At 45.8% G+C, this 20,938-nt stretch overlaps 1 protein-coding gene across 1 annotated transcript; it reads left to right on the plus strand.

The window, feature by feature from the left end:
• The first annotated feature begins 64 nt into the window (after positions 1-64).
• On the plus strand, positions 65-15,381 carry TMEM43 (transmembrane protein 43). Its single transcript, XM_081853675.1, has 12 exons — positions 65-216; positions 2,795-2,944; positions 4,284-4,418; positions 5,690-5,784; positions 7,754-7,803; positions 8,642-8,711; positions 9,077-9,147; positions 9,380-9,501; positions 10,094-10,168; positions 10,290-10,391; positions 12,343-12,460; positions 13,738-15,381. The coding sequence occupies exons 1-12, from the start codon at positions 205-207 to the stop codon at positions 13,938-13,940; spliced, it is 1,203 nt and encodes a 400-aa protein (XP_081709801.1). The 5' UTR covers positions 65-204; the 3' UTR covers positions 13,941-15,381.
• The last annotated feature ends 5,557 nt before the right edge of the window (positions 15,382-20,938 follow it).

Consider the following 20,938-nt stretch of genomic DNA (forward strand, 5'->3'; position numbering starts at 1 on the left):
CTGACATGCCCGCGAAGGCTCGTTGGAGGGAGTGCGCACGCGCGACAGCCTCGAGCGTCCTGCTCGGCCGCGGAGGGGCGGGGCAGCCCGTGGGAGTGACGGCTTAACCCTTGCCTGGGTGGGGATTCCTGAGGATTTGCATTCCGTTCTTTCCTTCCAGTGTTAAGGATCTTACGGCGGAGCTTAGAGACTCGCAAGCTCAAGATGTCTCGAAATGTAAGTGTGTGTCTCCTTTTCCTTAAAGGTGGCCCTAGGAATCATGGAATTGTTCTCTTAGAAGGGACCCCGAGGCTCCTGTAGCCCAACCTCTCTTTGCAAGGCAGGAATCTCAACTAGATCTCTACGCTCGCGGGTTTAGAGACGGGCTGAGACACACCAAAAATTTGCGGGCATCCCGGGGCTGCGATCCTACGCACTCTGGTTTTGAAGGCAGCAAGCTTCATTGAACGCAGCGAGACTTACTTCCGAGTAAATGTTCACAGGATCGGGTGGCGTGAGATCTAGCTGTCTTGTCAGCGCGGGAACGAACAGCTGTGCTTTTTTTTCCCTGATGCGGAGAAGTTAAATAGATACTGCTTGCAGGACTTAAAATGGAGATGAACCGTTTTCTCCTCCGTGGTTTCTATTACTACTGCTACGGAAATACCGATTCCTCTGAGTCTGAGACATTAGGTGGTGTTAACTAGCATGTGCCTTAAGCTGCTGTGTAACTTATTTTGCATCTTTGCTGCCAACAACTAGCGCAGCTATTCCCTTGGAAAAGGGCGTCTGCTTATGAATTGTTTCAGGGTGTTGTCACTCACCAAGTTTGAAAACGGACCTTTTTTGGGTTCCAGTGCGTACAAGTACACACATACAGCTTACCTTGGCTGCAGCACATGCTCAGATTAAAGGGGACTCGCTTCTACCTTCCACCCCACAGTAACAACGTTTTTAAGTAAATAGGCACAAAAGGCAGAAGAGAAGCCACACTAACAGCATTCTATCATTTACCAGGGCAAATTTGACAGGGCTTCTGCTTGCATATGCCTGTGCAGTTAAAACGACACCATTGGGTTTAATATGATTAAAGCAGGCATAGGCAAACCAGGCCCTCCAGATGTTTTGGGACTACAACTCTCATCATCCCTAGCTAACAGGACCAGTGGTCACTGATCAGGGATGATGGGAATTGTAATCTCAAAACATATGGAGGGCCGAGTTTCCCTATGCCTGGATTAAAGGGCGCTAGGCTGCAGTCAACAAGTATTTAATTAAACAACAACCTCAAGAACCACCATGATCTCGATCAGGAATTAATCAAGGAAGACTGGCAAAACTGTTGAATCTTACTAAAAGGATACATAGCGAAGCTAGCTGGCACCCACAGATTAAACCTGTAGGCTAAACCTCATGAGAAATGCACAGTGCAGTTCTATGAATGTTTATGCAAAAGTAAGTCCTACTGTGTTCAGTGAGACTTGCTCCTAGGTAGTTGTGAATACGTTTGCCACCTTAGTAGGGTCTCTTCTGAAAATATTGGCTGGAGGGAACTATACTAGAAGCACCAGATGGGGCAGCACAGTGACAAAAGGAGGTAGAAGGAGGTCAGTACACTTTGAGTAGGTAAGTAAGTTTCATCCCCTGGGCAAAACTCTAAAGGTGAACAAATGAGCTGGTGGACGAAGGCTGCGGTCTTCTGCATGCTTACTTGGGAGTAAGCCCCATTGAACACATTTGAACTTACTTCTCTAAAGAATTTGTGTTTTGTTTCTACCAACTGTGCTTTGATATCAGTTCTTCAGAACCAATGATTGAGCATGGTCTTGTTTTAACTTCTGCCCTGTGGTTAAAACAAGCAGAAGTTAGCTGGAGTAGCATGTGCACACACAGCTTCTTTGCATGTCATCCTGGGAAGCAAGTGTGTGTCTGCTTGGCTCAGAAAGCCAGTTGCTATGGGCACCTGTAGAAAATATTTTGAGTAGACACACCCTAAAATGTGTTTCAGTGTGGGCAATTGATAATCCTTCTGTGTCTCTTCATAGTGTTATTTTTAAACTGCGTTATTTAGTCCTGTGCCCTAGCACATGTTGAGAAGTAGATTCTGTGAACAATGTTGAATGTTTAGACTGAGCATTCCATCCTTCTTTATTCCCCCTTAACCTTTAAAAAATCCAAACCAAAGTATTTCCCCACCACCAGAAACATGAAGGGAAGGGAAGGATTGCTTGAAGTGTTCCTTCATGCATACAGGCCAAAGTGTTGAATGCTACCTGCATTCAGTGGTGGTGGTTGCATAAGCACTGTTGCAGAATTCTGACCCTTTTTCCAGTTGAAAAAGAGCTGACAGTGACCACTCTTTTTAAGGAATAGCACTGCAATGTCAGTAGTCTTAGAACTGCAGCCTTGACTATTTTCTTTTCGAAATGTGCACAGGTAGTTGTAAGTGAGCATTAATAATGTAGTCAGTAGGGTGGGGTGGAAACTGAGTTGCTGTCTTGCAAGGTAGGTTCTTAGCTTATGCTTATCACTTTTTTGCCAAATAAAAACTGGTATCTACCACCATTGCTGTAGCAGACTATCCCCCCCCCCCCCGGGAAAATCCTATCCTTTCTATTTTTAGTACCTATTTTCATGGCACTAATGGACTATATGAAAATATGATCTCTATCGCTTGTAAACTGTCTGTGTAGAGAACACATAGTCAAGAGGCTGACGCCAACCTGTTGATTTCTCTTTTGGGTGTTGAGCGTGCCATGGTAGGAAGTCTGCCCAGAAGTAATTCCTTTTGATTTTGTTTTTTCTTTTATAACAGTTTTCTGACACCGGTAGCAAGAAAGAACATGTTAAAATTACAAGTGAGCGCAAGCCTGGATTTCTGGAGCGCCTCAGTGAAACTTCTGGAGGGATGCTCATAGGACTTGCTGCATTTGCCCTCTCTTTCTACGTTCTTTTTACCAATGAGGTAAGTCGAGGCAGGAGGATGGAATTATTTTTTCAAGTAGCTCAAGGGTATAAAATATTAAGGCCCTTTGGGGATCCCCAGTTGGACTCATAGACTGGCTGGCAATGGTTCTCTAGGGCTTCAGGCAGGAATCTCTCCCAGCCCTGCCTTGAGATGCTGAGGATTGAACCTGGGACCTTTAGGTGGAAAAACAGATGCTGTGTCACCGAGCTATGGCTCTCTTCCTGGGCTCCTTTCTAAGCCCACTTTATTGAGTGTTTTCTTTCGCTCAGTAAAGTTACCTTTGGAAATAGCTTTTAAAGAACGAGCTCAAGCTTCCTCTGAAGAATTTACAGCCCTAACTTAATTATTTTGCATTTGTGCAGCTGTGATAAGTGCTAATGTATTTGCCTCCAGAACCTCACAACGTAATTTTGGCATTAATTTTGCATCTCAGAAATAACGACAACAAAAATCTTTACATGTCATTATCTGGAATGTCACCCGCAGACCTTTTCAAAATGTCTTAACTGCTTTTACTGGCAGAATTACGAGGGAGTGGGTGGTTCTGCAAGGACGTGGGTGGCGCTGTGGGTTAAACCACAGAGCCTAGGACTTGCTGATCAGTAGGTTAGCAGTTCGAATCCCTGCGATGGGGTGAGCTCCCGTTGTTTGGTCCCAGCTCCTGCCAACCTAGCAGTTCGAAAGCACATCAAAGTGCAAGTAGATAAATAGGTACGGCTCCGGCGGGAAGGTAAACAGTGTTTCTGTGCACTGCTCTGGTTCGCCAGAAGTGGCTTGGTCTTGCTGGCCACATGACCCGGAAGCTGTACGCCGGCTCCCTCGGCCAATAAAGCTAGATGAGCGCCGCAACCCCAGAGTCGTCCGTGACTGGACCTAATGGTCAGGGGTCCCTTTACCTTTACCTAGGTGGTTCTGCATTGCTCTGCAACTGTGGTACCTCCTCTGTATCTCAAGCCTGAAGTCATCCCATAATTCATCCAGATTCTCCCCCAGAACACAGCCCTGCTCACCCTGACACACTTCCTCACTGTTTCCATTCAAGTGCTCTTGCTTGCCTGAAATGTGTCCTTAAATCGGAGTGCTTGCCTCAGTGGTGGGTGGAGAGATTGGGGAACACTGGGATGTGGCTTTTGCCTGGCTGTCATATAGCCCAGGGCACAAAGGTGTAAGACTCACCCATTGCTCTGCCCACTACTGGGATGCAACCCCTGGAAGCTCCCCCACCTTTGCTTGCAAGGATTTTCTGGAGGTCAATTTTAGCACAACGTTCCACTGTGTTGTCTCCTCAAAGTGTGCTCTTCCCACTCCCACCCCTCTCGCATTTTGCCGTCTGTAGGGGCGAGCTTTGAAGACGGCCTCCTCTTTAGAAGAAGGGCTTTCTCTGGTGGTCCCTCTCGACGACATCCAGAATGTATTACAAGAGAATGACAGGAAACTTGTGCACCTGTCAGGTCCCCTTAGAACTTCAAAGGTAAGTAAAGTGGCCTTACCAGAAAAATTTGTAGATCGTCCCCCACCTCCACATTGCAGTGGTTTTTTTTCAAAAAAGTGCTGCCTCAGTTATCCCATACATTTGGATGCCTTGCCTGAAAAAGCTTGTACTTGTTTATTTCTCCCCATTGTGTGGGGTTGTTGTTTTTTATGTACGCATGAGAATCTGCAACTTCAAATGCGATCAAAGGTGTTAGTTAGAGTGAGCATTTGGAATGCACAATGCTGCAAAAGTTATGGCTCATGCCATTTTGTGTTTTCTGGAAACACTGCTCCCTAATGCTTTATGTAGGGGGCAAAGTACAGAGGTTAATTTCTCAGTGCTACGGCACACAAGTCTAGATGCCTGGAAATCTTGCCCTTTGGCTCAGGACTTTTCTTACTGGGTAACTGCCCATAGTGAAGGAAAGGTCCTCTGAATATGTTTGAAAGCACTCCTACACTGATGTGTTTCAGGGATCAGCTACCAGCAACCTTAAAAGCGAGATCCTTTTATTAAGCCATAGTAAGAAAAGTCCTCTGCTAAGGACTTTGTAAGACCGTGCATTACAATGTAATGATGCCATAGTATCATTTAAGTAAGGCTTAAGTGTGGGCCCCTTTGGTACCCCAAACCTCGCTGTCTAATGTATGTTAAAATAAAACTCTGTGGTAGCATCATGAGTTGTGACATTTTACGCAATAGAATATGCCAGGCAGTCAGGCCACTTAGCTAGGATTCTGCATTTCACAGGTTAGTAAATGGGCTTATGAGTTGGCTTGCATTTTTGTGTTGGCTTGTCTAACAATGTTCATGTTGTCCTTCGAAATCCAGGCAAAAGTTGCTTTTTTCCTGGCGTACTTCCTGTAGTTCCCATGCTTGTTAGCAGTTCTTTTCTGGAAAGGCATTCACTTTAGCTGACAACCCTATCTAGAACTGAGTCTGACTTGCCCTGATAGGGGTTACGTAGGACCCCTGGCCAATCAGAAAAGCCTGCTGGGGCTTGGGAATACCTGTAGCCAGCAGAAAACTTTGGGCAGAGTCATCGTTTGTCAGACCTTTTCAGCAGGCTACTAAGGAAGATTTCTGACTCTGAGGGACCTTAGCTCTAATTTGCAAACGCCCAACACCTAACAAGTTTGTAGACATGCCATTGCTCCCCAGATTTAAGTAGTGCCTTTTGCTTCTCTGTCTCTTCACCCGCCCAAAGTCTTGGGAAACCTTTGTAAACTACAGATCTCCTGATTGGAACTTTGTTTTGCGTTTGATAGCCTTTATATGATCCCAGCTATGGACTTTCTATCCGGGCTGTCAAGCTGAAGCGTAATGTGGAGATGTATCAATGGGTAGAATATGAAGATTCCAAGTAAGAAGAACTTATTAATGTTTTCTCTGCCATGGCACATATGTGAGGGAGTGGGGTCTGTGTTTGGGCATAGGGACTTGTACTCTACAACAGTGTTTCCCAACCTTTTTTGGGCAAAGGCACACTTGTTTCATGAAAAAAATCTCGAGGCACACCACCATTTGAAAATGTTTAAAAAATTAACTCTGTGCCTATATTGACTATATATAAAGTAACTCTCTTTAATAGGAATCAAATAAACACAAAGAAAGTATTTTATAATTACTTTATTATGAAATAGTAAGTACCGTATTTTTCGTCCCATAGGACGCTCCGTCCCATAGGACGCACCTACTTTTTTGAGGGGGGAAATAAAGGAAAAAAATTTTTCCTTTATTTCCCCCCCAAAAAACCAGGTCGGGGAACAGTGGGATGGCGGTGCTGCGCCTCCCCGCTGTCCCCCGAGCTTGTGGGGCTGGCCCATGTCTGCCTGGCGCGAGGGGCGCTCTGCTTCAGGGCGCCCCGCGCGTCCGGCGCAGGCTACAGTCCGCAGCATAGGGAACCCTCTGTTTCAGGGCGCCCCATGCGCCCCCCGGGTGCGCAAGGCTTGCCAACACGAGCGCGGAGCACGGGGCGTCCTCCGAAGGGTGCCCCGTGCTCCGCGCTGCCAGCTGCCGCCCGCAAGCCTTGCGCTCCTGGGGGGAGATCCCCCGGGTGCGCAAGGCTGGCCGACACCAGCGCGGAGCACGGGGCGTCCTCCGAAGGGCGCCCCGTGCTCCGCGCTGCCAGCTGACGCCCGCAAGCCTTGCGCTCCCGGGGGGAGATCCCCCGGGTGCGCAAGGCTGGCCGACACCAGCGTGGAGCACGGGGCGTCCTCCGAAGGGCGCCCCGTGCTCCGCGCTGCCAGCTGACGCCCGCAAGCCTTGCGCTCTCGGGGGGAGGTCCCCCGGGTGCGCAGGGCTGGCCTACAACAGCGCGGAGCACGGGGCGATGGGATGTGGGAGGGAGCTCGCTCCCGCCCCGCGTGTGCTCGCCGCCGCCGCCCCGCCTCTCGCCGCCCGACTCGCCCGCCTCCCTCCCACGGCACACCAGGCAACGTCTTGCGGCACACTAGTGTGCCGCGGAACACCGGTTGGGAAACACTGCTCTACAATCCAGAACACAGCTTTATGTTCACCTGTAGCTTTTCCCCGTAGCTTTCTCTCTTAATTATTTTCTGTACTCTACCCTTGAGGTCTACAACAATTATTTGGTCAAGTCTTTTCTTTTAGAATGCAGTATATACTTTCCCCCCACGGTGACTGATTATTCAAATTTATAAAGAGCAAATGAACACAGAACCATGAGTCACTTGTTTATAGCTGGCTTCTGCTGTGGAAAGCATGAGACACTGAGCTATAGGGAAAATATTACCACTGGTTCTCATGCCTGCAACCCTTCTCCCTACCTTGCCTTGGCTGGGTTTTGTGCCAAAATAGGCAATAGTCAGTTGGCGTGGATGCTGGCATCTTGCCTACTGCTCCAGATTCCTTTGTTACACCAGACCTGGACCCATTTTACTGAATATTCTACTCTTCCCTTCCTTGCAGTAGCCTTGCTATTGCTTCCCTCTCGTTTCTGCTGCTAGCAGGGCACATCTCTGTGCCAGCTTAGCTCAGCGGTGAGCAGTTGATGGGAGTTAACATCTTGGCTACCTCGATCTAAACAGAGCTTTCCATTATCCCACAGAAGCAGCACTGTTCGACCAATGGTCTCTTGGACCTGATTAGTTAAAATGTGCTCTAAACAGAGCTTTCCATTATCCCACAGAAGCAGCACTGTTCGACCAATGGTCTCTTGGACCTGATTAGTTAAAATGTTCCACTGGCATTTGCTAATATTTTTTCTGTGATTCATATAGAATAAAGCTGTGTGAAATATAGACTTATTGCAGACTGCACTTTGGTGTGTGTTTAACTTCTTTGTCTCCCCACCCCCACCCCCTCTGTAGAGAATATGAAGAGAATGGTGAAGTGAAAAAAGAAACCAGATATTCATATAGTAAGTTGACTAGCACACAAATTTCTCCCATTAGGACTTGTAACTGCGCCTTCAGACAGCTACTTGACAGGCATACGTTCAACAGGGACAGCTCTCACCATCACTTTCCTCAGCTCTAAGGTGGGGGAAGGTGTGCTGTGTTGTTGCATAAAGTGATGGCGAGACCTGCCCCTCTTGAATTTATTTCTGCCGTGCAGCAGCTGTCAAACAATGGCAGGAGAATGGCAGCAACCTTACCCTTCACTTTTGTGGCATTATTTATGTGCTGCAGCTATATTTCATGTGTCCTTCAAGGAGCTCAGAGTGGAATAATTATCCAGTTGGGTTGCCTACAAAGATGTGGCAGGCAAAAGGTGGCTGAAGCCTAATATGCCTTTTTTTCTGTGGGAGGGGGGAATACCTGCATGAGTGATTTGCATGTTATGCTAAGACTACCTGGGCTTCAGTGCTCAAAAATGCAATGAATGAGTCTGCTTTTCAGGAAATCTTAAAAGTTGTGGCTTGAAGATTCCCAGTAATTCCATTGCCTTCTCGAAAATGGATGAGATTTGGGCCCCCTCCTCCATATTCTTCCACATTGCATATTCTGTTGGCTTGCTTTAGCTTCTTCAGCAGACACAACCTTGTTCTGTTCAGATCCCTCACCCACCCTGTACACCTCTCAATTACGTTGTTCACTTCCTGGCTTATAGTCCAATCCCATTTGTTACGCACTTTTTTAGTATGCAAGTACCCCTTTCTGGTTGTACTCCGTATGCAAATCGAAGTTGGGGGGGGGCATTCTAAACTAACATCTCCTTGGTGTCTTTTTCTATATACTTTCTTGTTTCCCTTTTAGATACTGAATGGAAATCGGAAGTTGTGAACAGCAGAAATTTTGATCGGGAAATTGGTCATAAAAATCCTAGGTAAGCCCCATATTTCACCATCTCAAATAACCTTGCCCATTATGAAACGGGTTGAAATGAATGATGGCTCATTCACTTACCGTGCAATCCTAACCACGTCTACTCAGAAAGAAGTCCTAATGAATTCAGTGGTGCTTCCTCCCAGGTAAATGGGGTTAAGATTGTAGCTTAAATCCTGAACTAGATACTGTTAGGTATTCTGCAATCAGAAAAGGATGGCATTGTAAATCACTTAGCAAATACATTTGAGTAGGTTTCCTGACACGGCGTGCTTGTTTTGCTATATAGAAATCTTTGCTAACCCTTTCTGTGCCATTGTGTCTATTGAGTTGGAATAAACTTTGCAATTACTTTTTTCCATGCAGTGCCATGGCTGTTGAAACTTTCACTGCAGTTGCTCCTGATGTCCAAGTGGGCAGATTCTTTCTTTCCAAAGGTAAGAACTTTTAGTTTTGGTGTAGTTAGACTATGCTTTAAGATCATTCCACATTGAGTAAATTATGGAAAAACTGATAAAAGGACATTTTGACTTTAGCAGTCTGTTTCCAGTTCCAACTGGGTTTTGTTCAACCTCTGCAGAGCGGAAATCACTCAAGACATATCCAGAATGTCTGTTTGGGTTATTGTAGTTAAATATCACAGAACAGAGCATCTCCTTTGTTTCCTAGGCCTTGTTGAGAAGATTGATAACTTCAAACAGATGAGCTTGGCAAAACTGGAAGATCCCCACGCTGATGTGATCCGCTCAGGGGATTACTTTTTTCACAGTGAGAATCCTCGACGTCCAGAAGTAAGAAACCAGTTTACAATTAACAGTTCAAAAACTGACTCAAAACTCTGTTGCCTTCCCACCACCACTAATAACTGCAGTTATATTGTATATACTGTTTGTCTTGTCATATACTCTCGTTCCTATAAGGTTACAATCCTATACAGCAGGGGTGGGGAGCCTTTTTGGCTGCATGGGCCAGATGTTTATCAGAATCTGCCTAATGGGCTAAATTTGACTGCCCACCTGTCAATCACCTGATGTCACAAATGACACCAGGAATTTAGTGCTTTGACGTTCCAAAATTGGGGCTTCAAAGAACTAGCAGGTAACTACAAACCCATTTGCAGTGAAACAGCAGCTGAAGTGAAGAGAGAACAATACTCAGATATAGTATGATCACCCAGCCTTTACAGAGGCGGAGGTAGGGATCCTGCTTAGTGCTGGGTTCAGGTACATGAGAGAGCTTCTTTCAGGGAAGTTCTGCACTATTGCAAAATCAAGAATGTCGCTTGGGAAACTTACTTAGCATGAACTTGGTAGATTTCCAAAATCTCCACTGGGAAGCTTCTATTACCAACACCTTTACCTTGTTTGTTTCTCCCACTTTCAGGTAGGAGATCTTCGTGTTTCTTTCTTCTATGCAGGTTTGAGTGGAGACTCATCCCACCTGGGTCCAGCAGATACGGTAAGTGTTCCAGATCTCTCCTACTCCTCCCTGTGTGAGGAGATAACACTTCTGTGTAATGAAACTGTTAACATGCAAGGCTGTTTTTAAGACTCTCGTTTTCAACTCTGGAATTTTTCAGGTGACAGTAATTGCTCGTCAACAAGGGGACCAGTTGGCTTCCTACCGAACCAAGGCTGGGGATATCTTGCAGATCCTCTATCCCGATGAGCTCTCTGCTGAGGTAAGAGTTATAGATACAGGAGAACACGAGAAAGAATGGTCTTCTCCTTGTATGTATAAGTGAGATATGAAGCAGAATCCAATTTACTTTCTGCTTCTTTTCTCTTGGGACTTTGTGTCTTTGAGGAAGGGCTGTAGCTCAGTGATAGAGTATGTGGTTTGCATGTGAAGGGTCCATAGTCCAATCCTAACCAATATCACGTAGGGATGAGAAAGACCACGGGTAGGCAAACTAAGGCCCAGGGGCTGGATGCGGCCTTCTCAATCCGGCCCGTGGACGGTCCGGGAATCAGTGTGTTTTTACATGAGTAGAATGTGTCCTTTTATTTAAAATGCATCTCTGGATTATTTGTGGGGTATAGGAATTTGTTCATTCCCCCCCCAAAAATATAGTTTGGCCCCCCCACAAGGTCTGAGGGACAGTGAACCCTGCTGAAAAAGTTTGCTGACCCCTGAGAAAGACTCTTGTCTAAAACCCTGAAGAGCCACTACCAGGCAGACAAATGCTGAGCTACATCTGCTGCAGAGAACTGGGGGCCAGCCAGATCCTGACCTCCCACAACCACTGCGGTTCATTTGCACCCCGCCCACCTGCCAATAAGCTGACATCACGATGACTTCAGCTGTGTGTGTGCTTTCCTTTGCCTTTTTGTTTGATTTCAAACTATGCAGGCAAAGCCACGGGCTGGGAGCGGCATCTGTACTTGCCCCACTTAAATGTCAAGCAAAGGGAACCATTGGAGCAGCAGGACAGAAGGGCCAGTGACTGTGTCCTCACTCACAGTTTTGGACCCGTTCAAGGTCTAGGCATTGTTTCCAGGTGAAGATGAGTCAATCTTTGTAGTAGATGGAGTAAGAAATCAGAGAAATTTGGTTGGCAGGGAGGGTAGGGTGTCACAGGAGTAGGTATGTAGCAGGAGCATGTCTGCATATCATTGGTCTATGGCTGCTCCTTGGTCTCTTGGTCAGCCAGGAATTCTTTCTATCATAGGGAGGATATACGGGAGGAACATTGCATTTCAGTAAATGAAATCATTGGAGGTGTTGGAAGACCAGTAGAATAGTTGATTCAAACGCAGGGAAAATTTTCCAGACTTGTTAAATGTGCAGAGTTTTATCTCAGAAAGAGAAGTTGTTTACGATGATGAGGTGGTACACTATCCAGAAAGGATTTAAAAAAAATATGCATACACCATTAAAAAAGTCTAGGTTTTTTTGTACTAAATGGTGCTACATGGTGTTATATCTTTATTTTCTGTTCCAGCAATATGTTTTAGCCTCCTCACTCCACTCCTCTTTCCCACACCCCCAGGTTGTTTCACACATTTTCCTCCAATCACAGCCCACCCCCATCTGTTAAAAACACAGAAGCAGTGTGTGTGTGTGTGTGTCTGGCTGGATCTGCCTTCCACAATGTGCCAACCTTCCAGACGTTTGGGACTTTGATCTCTTTCACCTGGACTGGTGGTATTTGAAGTCCAAAACATCTGGAGGGCACTGCGGTGGAGAAGGCCAGGCTAGATGGAGCTGGGCGGGTGTGTCCGCTACATACTTGATCAGCATGATTCCAATCAAGGATTATCTCACACTCTGACCCAAAAGAGTAATGATATCATCTAGCAATGTAGATCAACTTAATGGAATGTTATTTCATTATGTGTTACAAAGGGCAGGAAGGTCAGTATTGCTGCTACTGCTTCTTTTTTAAGGAAAAAAAGTCAGTTGTTTGCTTCCATCTTTGTTGAATACTGTAAATAGTGTGTGTATAGATTTATTTCAGCTGCATTTGGACATCATGTTCATGCATGTAACACTAAAGCATGGTTTCGTGTTGCATCCAAACATAGCCATTGTCTTACGCATAAAAATTTCAGAACGGTGATGTGTAGAAGTAGCAGGTTGGGTCTTATAGGAAAGCTTGGTGTACTCACTGAACACTGAACACATTTTAGGAGGTGTTCCAGAAAGAGCATGAAAGTAACAACATGAAGACTTGGGGCCTCCGTGCAGCTGGATGGATGTCTATGTTTGTAGGCATCAGCCTTATGACCAGGATTTTTTACACCCTGGGTAAGTTTTGCTGGTAGCAACCTGACTTGATTGATAAATAAAGCGTTTATCAAGTTATTATTTATTTAGCTATCAATATATTGGATCCAAGCAACTTCTGTACTAGGGAACTCTGTCATTATAATAGTGTAGCCAGTGCTATTTTTCTAGAAAAAGAGGTGCTGGAACTCACCATGAATATCTCCCTTGTTTCTTATAAGGGCAATGGCGCTCACCTGAGAGGTGCCAGAACTGAATTCTGGTGAGTTCTGGCTGGAAAAAAAGCCCTAAGTATAGTGATCCTGCTCCTGGGCTTGAACATTAACAGATGAATTGTAACTCAGTTCTCCCCTTCCTGTGCTTTGTGTTCTCTCTCATGCTGATGATCCAGGAGCCAGGATTAGGGAGGTGCTTTCACAGGACACTCTCAGTTTGCTAAGAGGGGGAAGGAAGGCACTTGCTTGTTTTCGAGGGGAGCTACAGTAAGGGTGTGAAACTCAACAGAAGTGAATGAGAACCATGTTCCACACAACAGAAAATATTTCGAATCCTACCTCTTTTGCATAATCTCTTTTGAGACTCTGGGTTCTCCAAGGCTTTGCTTTCCCCCTTTGTGAAGTGGGCAGATGATTTAGGCTGCAATCGTAACCCCACTTGCCTGGGAGTAAGACCCGTTCAATTCAACAGGGCTGACTTCTGAGTGGACAGTTAGGGATGGCAGCCTTATTATTATTTTTATTACATTAATATCCTACCTGCCTTCCATCATGGAGCCGCTTATTTGTGGTCCCCCACCAGGGAGCTCACCAGGTCCAGACCTTTTCAGCTCTGGCAAGGAGGTGGCCTCATGTGCCTTAAGATGATACCCAGGGACTATACAGAGGATGCTGCCACCTGTCAAATCAGATTTCCAAACTTACTGGAAACTATTTTGTTTATTACATTTGTGTCCCACCTCTGTTTCCTCTAAGGAGCTCGGGGTGGCATATATGGTATGCTTTCAGTTTACAAGTGACAAGCCCAAGCTTATTCCATGGCCAAGTGGAGACCTGAGCTTTGATCTCCCCCGTCCTTCTGCACTGTTAACTTTCTGTCCTCTGTGGCTTTTCAGTGCTCAGAGGATTAGGGCAAAGTTTGTTTTTTACTGACTTAGTGGTGGGTAATTTGGGGAGGAAGAAGATTTATGAGAATACTGGATGAGGTTTAAAGCACGGTTTAGCAGCAACGTGTCGTCATGCTCATCTTTCACCAGTGTGTCACTGCTTCATGTCTTGTTTACTTCTTCTTTCCCACTACAGTGGACTGGTTTCCAGTAGTCCGGGACCTGGTCAACCTTGGCCTGAAAGCATTTGCCTTTTGCTTGGCTACTTCTCTGTCACTGCTGACCATTTCGGTGGGCTGGCTCTTCTACCGGCCTCTCTGGGCCGGACTGATTGCCCTGTTGGCGGCGGTTCCCATTGTGATTGCGAGGTCCCGGGTTCCACCCAAGAAGCAGCAGTGATGCCGTGAAGGGGCCTCAAGGTGCACACCCAAATCTCTTTGGAGACGCCCAGAACTTCTCAAGCGATTGCCACTGTGTATGTGTGGGTTTTGTTTTCTGTTTTCCAAAACGAAAACTCCTTGACTTTGCAATCCAGACAGTATGACACCAAAGAGTTCCATGATGGACCTAGATGCTGAACATGTGTACAGTTTTTATTACGTAACCAAGTGAAAAAGTGCAACTTGTCTTTTTTAAGTTGATGGAAACAAAATGGTAGAAATGGAATAGAATTTTTGTGTGCGGGATATTAAGCACAATCAAGCGAAGCTGACTTTGCAGCTTGATTAAAACAGTCTGGCGACCTCATAAGGAAAGGATAGGTGGTTTGTTGTGTTGATGAAGACCACATCAGGTTTTTGAAACTGTGTAAATCATTAGGGGTTTTTTTTGTGCCTTTTCCTTGCTTATCTCTGTTAAAGTTATATATGAGCTTGCATATGATGTAAGGGGTGAAATGGCCATGTTAAAGTGCTTTTGGACTGTTCTCTCCCACCCCCCTCCCCGTTGCATCCCAATTTTAAGTGTGCCTAGAGCTTTATCTTGCTCCCACTCACTTTTTCTGTAGTCTGGTAGATGCTAAGTGAACTGAGTAGGGTGAGTAGGGATTTGTACCTGTGGTGATTCTCCATATAAAGAACTCGCTTTACTTGCAAGAAAAAGAGAGAGATTTTAATGGTTTAATTAGGAAATTATGACTTAAAACCAAAGCTGTATCAACAGCCTCAGGATACCACCTTTCTTGCATTTAAGCAGAGAAATGTATTATTTTCACCGAAAGGTAGTAATCATTGCAACATAATATTTCTACATGTAAACCTCTGCAAGTAGTTACTGTTTTGTGTCCCATGCCTCTTATACTCCTGCAGCTATCCTTTGTAGTTGGAAAAAAGGGGTAAACTCCATACATTTTACCCAAAATGTCTGAAGAGTTAATCCCATTGTTGTTAGATTCCTCATAGTGACTCCTGGAGGGGAGACCCACATTCTGGGGAAACAGGTGATAATTATTTTAATATTGCCTGGTCTTTTCCTATTCTTGGAGCTTGGGTACTGCTGTGCAAGGAGTCTCTGGTCATTGCTTGAAGAGGCAGATGATCTCAACCCAGTCCCAGCAAAATGGAACTGACTATATCTGCTATTTAAGAGGCTTGAGGTGGTATTGCTTAACGTGCTGTTACTATGTCAACTGTGTGCTAGATAATTGCACAGAGGAAAATATTAAGCCAGGTTTTTTTGTAAGCCAAGGAGTAAATTCCAGACAGCAACACTTGAAATGCTTGGGTGGTTGTTTTTTTAAAAAAAGATTTGTGGCAATGCTGGCTTTTTATGTGTTGTTGTTTTTTTTAATTTGGGTGTCAGTGCCAGACTTTTATATTCCATGAATAAAAGATCAATGAGTGTTAGTGTGTGGTTTTCTTTTTAAACCAGAATTTGGTTTTAAGGACGCCCATTCAACGAGAGAGGAGTATTGCATGCCTGCAATTAAAACATCTTCAAGCACCTCGTGGGACAAGCAGGAAACTGATTTGTTCAGCATGTCTGGCTACCATGGACAGCCACAAAACTGGCTCAGTTGATGTGTCACTTTTCTGAAAAATTGATTCTCCCGTGAATTAATAGTCACAGTGCAACTCTTTCATAATCGAGACTTCCGGGTTAGCGCCATCGACTAATGGCGGATTCCCTCCGAGCTCCGGAGGGAATCGGCTCTGCAGGATCGGGTCTTGCCGCTGCGGCGACGCGGGGACCCTTAAAAATCACAGGTGCGGATGCCTGTGAGCGTGGTGACTCGGCGGGCACCATTTGTGCCCCCCCCAAGCTGCGAAGGAGCCTTTTTAAAGGCTCTGGAACGGGGACGGGGTGCGGCGCGGTGCTGAGAGTAGACTGCTTCTTCTGCGGAGTGAAGCCGCAAGCCATTGTCAGAGAGCGCTGACTTTTTCCTTGGAACAATTGGACTCTAAAGCAACAACCCGTGAGTAGTACGGAAATTGGAACTTTAAAGAAAAATTTTGATCAATTAGAAACGAGCGGGGAAGGTGTAAAAAGGAAGTCCGCCCCCCCTCTTTGTAAATAATTTAAAGCAAAGGACCTGCTAACGAAGGTCGAGAGAATCTTTTCTTTCTTTTTTGTAAAAGATTTTAACTTCACGGTTTGACATTATAAAATTTTTTACTGACAAGGACTTCCGGAGGCAGCATGGCGGCTGCAGCAGCAGAAAAGAGCTCCTGAAGCCAGCCAGAGTGAAAGGCTCTGTCTGGCCGATTCCCGGGCTCCCAGGTCTGCTGCTGCCAACACTCCCAACGGAGAGGAATCGGGGGTGCCCGGGGCGTCTTTCAAGGGAGCCAAAACACCCCCCCCACGACCTTGATTGAGCCGGAAAGGCACCCGACCCCCCCCCCAACAGCCGAGAGGAGCTCCAAATCCAGGAAGACAGTGGAGCTAACGCAGAGAGGGAGAAAAAGAGAAGGAGGAAGGAAGAAGGGAAAAAAAGAAAGAAAGAAAGAAAGAAAGAAAGAAAGAAAGAAAGAAAGAAAGAGGAGCCCTAGCTTTGCCGACAAGGAAGAGGGGAGGTAGGTGAACACGGGAAGGCAAAGGACGCTGCGAAAAAACACGTGGCTGAGCCGACCGGAGCCTACCCCTCCATGCAAAGACGCATGACAAAGGAGATCACAGAAAGGAAGAAACTACCCCCTTCTTTTCTCCTTTTCTCTATAAAAAACAACAACCAACAAACAAAATCCTTTTTTAACCCCTTCCTACCCCTCTCCCCCTTTTTTAAAAAAGAAATTCTTTTTTATTCCCCCCCATATACCTACTTTTATCATTTTTCTTTTTAAAAGAGGGGCCACTGCTGCTGCAGCCACCCTTTATTTGAATCTTTATTTTTATTTCTATCTTTTCTACACACTATTTAAAGACACACTTTTCCACACACACACCCCTCAATTTAAACCTCATTTTATTTTCACCTCAAACTCCCCTCTTAAGAATTAAAATGGCAGTACCCAGAAAACAGCCCTGAACCATCACAGGCCATTTCCTGGGACTGCCACTTCGCCACAGACTTTCCACTCTCTTTTACCTATCCTCCTTTACCTATACTTTACTCATTTTTATTTTCATTTTTAAATAAAAAGCTCTATCTATCTATCTAAAGACAACCTCCCCTTTTTTTTTTACCTTTAATTCTCATTTTTATCTTTTACCTGTACATTTTTAATTACTTTTTTACAAATAAAAAATAATAACAATAATTAGGGGAAAATATTATTATCTATTTTATTTTTATCTATTTTATTTTTATTTTATTTTTTTTAAAAAACCACACATTTCCCCCCCTCTCTTTTTAAAGCCCGTTCTTGTCTATTTGTTGGCTTGTTCTTGAGGGGGGAATCTTTCGCCCCCAGCTACGACCACCACTCTCTTTTAAAACAAAAATTTCCTCTATATCACTGCTATTGTTACTGATACTCTCCCCCTCAACTCCCCCCTTTTATTTTTCTCTCCCTTTTTGCTCTCCCCTCTCTCTCTTCACCCCTCCTCATTTTTCCCCTTATCCCACCTTTCATTTTCCGTCCCCAATTTTTTATTCTATCCCTTTTATTTTTTAAAATCAACCGCCCCTTTTTAGCCTGTCCGTCAGTTTGTTTTTGAGAGGGGAGCCCTTTCCCCCCACCCCCTCTTTTAAAATAAGACTTTCCCCCATACCATTGCAGCAGATCACCCTCCCTCCCTCCTCCCCTCTCCCCCTCTCTTTTCTTCTCCTTCCCTCCCCCACCCTTCCCCCTCCTCCTCTCATTCTCTCTCCCTCCTCCCTCTCTCCATCCCCCCTTCCCCTAAAGGAAACACATACACACATTCATATCACCCTATCATAATTTGCCCCCTCATACTATAGCTAAAACTACTGCTGCAATCTAATACCTCTGATATTACTGTACTATCTCTCCTCTCTTTCTACTCTCTTTTTGTCTCTCTCTCTCTCTTCTCTCTTACTCCAATCTCCCCTCCCCCCGCCTCCCCCCTTCTTCTCTCTTTCTTCTTCTTCTTCTTCCCTTTTCTCCCTCCACCCTTTACATATAGCCTATCTGTCTGTCTCTGTTTCTAAGCGCACTCCCAACCCCAATTTCCACCTTAACTGGACCCCAGTACCCCTTTTGGGTATATACAACCCCCTCCTAAACACATATTCCCCCTGGCCCCACCCCTCTAATCTCTTGCATCTCTACCTGCTAACCCCCCTCCCTTTATATGAACTGTCTGTCCGTTAGTCTACCCACCTCTGCTTACCTGCCCTCCCCCCCAGCCTCGGCGGCACCGCTGAGGCAACTACAGAAAACCCAAGAGAAGTTCTTAAAACACAGGCTAGAAGTGACACAAATGACCGCCTAATCCAAACGCTCTGTAAAAGCCACCAGCCAACAAAGCCTGATCAGCTCAACAACCCAACAATACCCAGGAATCACCACTGGCACAACTCCTAACCACCACACGCCCTACCCCAAGTGGACGCCAAGCCAACCTCAAACCAAAACTATCAGGGAGACTGAGATGACACCAACCAGGGAGATGGCAAACAATGCTAAGATGGTAACTCCCCTTCAAGATGATGACCACCCAATAACGAAACGAGATCTGAGGGAAATGGAAGCAAGATTAGAAGAAACACTGAAGGCCACAATGGCTCCCATGCAGGTACTAATCAACAATCTAACCTCCAAAGTGGAAGCTCTAGAGAACAAAAACCAAATGCAAGAAAAAATAATAGAGCAATACCGGGAGGAGAACGCACGTGTGAACAAGAAACTGGACGAACTGGTAAACCAAATGGAAGCAGAACACAGAGAGATGAAAATTAAGCAAGCCGACCTTGAAGATCGCAATAGACGCTGTAACATCCGCTTCCGCAACTTTCCTGAAAAAGCAGAGGAGAAGAGCCCAACAGACCTAATTATACGCTGGCTGAAAAACACAATCCCAGGCCTGAAACTTGAGGCAGATGACTTGGAGAGGGCTCACAGAGCCCTAAAACCTATGCCAAAACCCAGCGCCCCCCCAAGAGACATCATTGTATGCTTCACGCGCTACAAAAAGAAGGAAGAGGTATGGAACAACCTCAGAAACTCAACCAACCTTCGATATGGAGAAACCCCCATTCTGGCCCTACAGGACCTATCTCAGGATACTCTAAACCGGAGGAAAAGCCTGCGCCCATGCACCCAGCGTCTCCAACAAGCAGGGATCAAATACCGATGGGGCTTCCCCTTCCGTCTCATTGTAACAACCAATACAACACAACACATGGTTACCAACATACCTGAGGCCCTGCAACTACTAAAGAACCTTGAACTCGACCTCCCACCGGAATGGCAACCGACAAACCCACCAAGTGACAGCCCCAACCACGAGGAAACAACAGCAAGCAACTGGACGACGGTACAGAGCAAAAAGAAACAACAGAAGCGGCAGAACAACGCAAACCAATACAGGCAAGCACAACGCTCAGAACCGTCCCGCCGGCCATACGACACAAGAAACCAGACCAAGATTAACCAAACCAATTCATCGCAGATGGACAACCCTACAACAACAACAACAACAACAACAACCGCAGCTGAATGAAGCAATCAGGAAAAAAAACCCACAAACCGAAGGACTGGTGATTTCTCCCCCCCTTTCCCCCTCTCTCCCCCCCAAAACATAGATTTAGTTAACACCATCAACATCCCCCCCAGCCCCGCACCCCCACAGAAACCCCCACCCCAACACCAGTCCAGACGACCTCAACCACATTCCCCATCACCCACACCTTCAACATCCTCATACTCCATACTAAGGAAAAACAACTCCAACCTTAATAACACAACCCACAATCAGGCTAAAATCTGATACCCAACCAGCAATATGGTGGCACCAGAGCGTACCAGCACCCACATCCCCACCCCAACACACCAACAATGTTGCTTATAACATTGGCAACATTGCTTACGAACCTTATACCTGACAGCGACGTTACAAAGTCACTTCACACTGTCTCGCTGATCACCCCCTATTGCAGACAACAGGGGGGATGGCCTGTCCTTGAACATGGCCTTCCACACCAGCTGAGACCTAGGACCAACCGGCTAAATGCCAGATGGCCCAAAATACCCCAAACAAACACCTATATGACTACATATAGGAAACTCCCTACAACTTACCCCCTACTCTTTAACCCAAATCTCACTCTACTCCCACTAGCCCCCCACCCACCACACCCTAGGTCAGCGCAACCCCATTGGTTCTTTAAACAACACGAAGAGAGAGACACAAGACAACCCGAACGGGTTGGCAGGGAATCGCCCCACATAATAGATAAGCAAGATGGCTAACCTAAAAGCAATTACATTAAATGTGAGGGGGCTGGGAAACCCCATCAAAAGAAAACGCATCACCTCATACATAAACACCATGAAACCACACATCACCTTCCTACAAGAAATACACAACCCACCCAAAGGCAGCAAACTCCTGAGCAACCCCCGCTTCAGTCAACAGTGGGTCGCACAAGGCTCAGGGAAAGCTCGTGGTGTAGCCATAATACTCAGTAGAGACCTGAACTTCACTGCCACAACAGTCCTCAAGGACAAAAAAGGCAGATTCATTTTCGCTAAAGGGACACTAGATGGCAAAATCAAACTGACAATCGGCTCCATATATGCCCCAAACATGAAACAATTAGAATTCTTCCAGAAGACACTAAACAAATTCCTCTCCTTCTCTGAAGGGGAAGCAATCCTAGGAGGGGACCTCAATCTAAATATGAAAGGTTTATCCCTGAAAGATATCCACCCCACAACCCCATGGGCAACCTTCCTCCGAAGGAAACCCCCAACAACTAGGAACTCTTACAAGTTACTAAAAATGCTAAAAAACAGGGGTCTCTACGACATTTGGGGTGAGCAAAACCCGGGAGA

This window comes from Podarcis erhardii (genome assembly GCF_964252035.2).
Source record: "Podarcis erhardii genome assembly, chromosome: 2".
NCBI classification, from domain to species: Eukaryota; Metazoa; Chordata; class Lepidosauria; order Squamata; family Lacertidae; genus Podarcis; species Podarcis erhardii.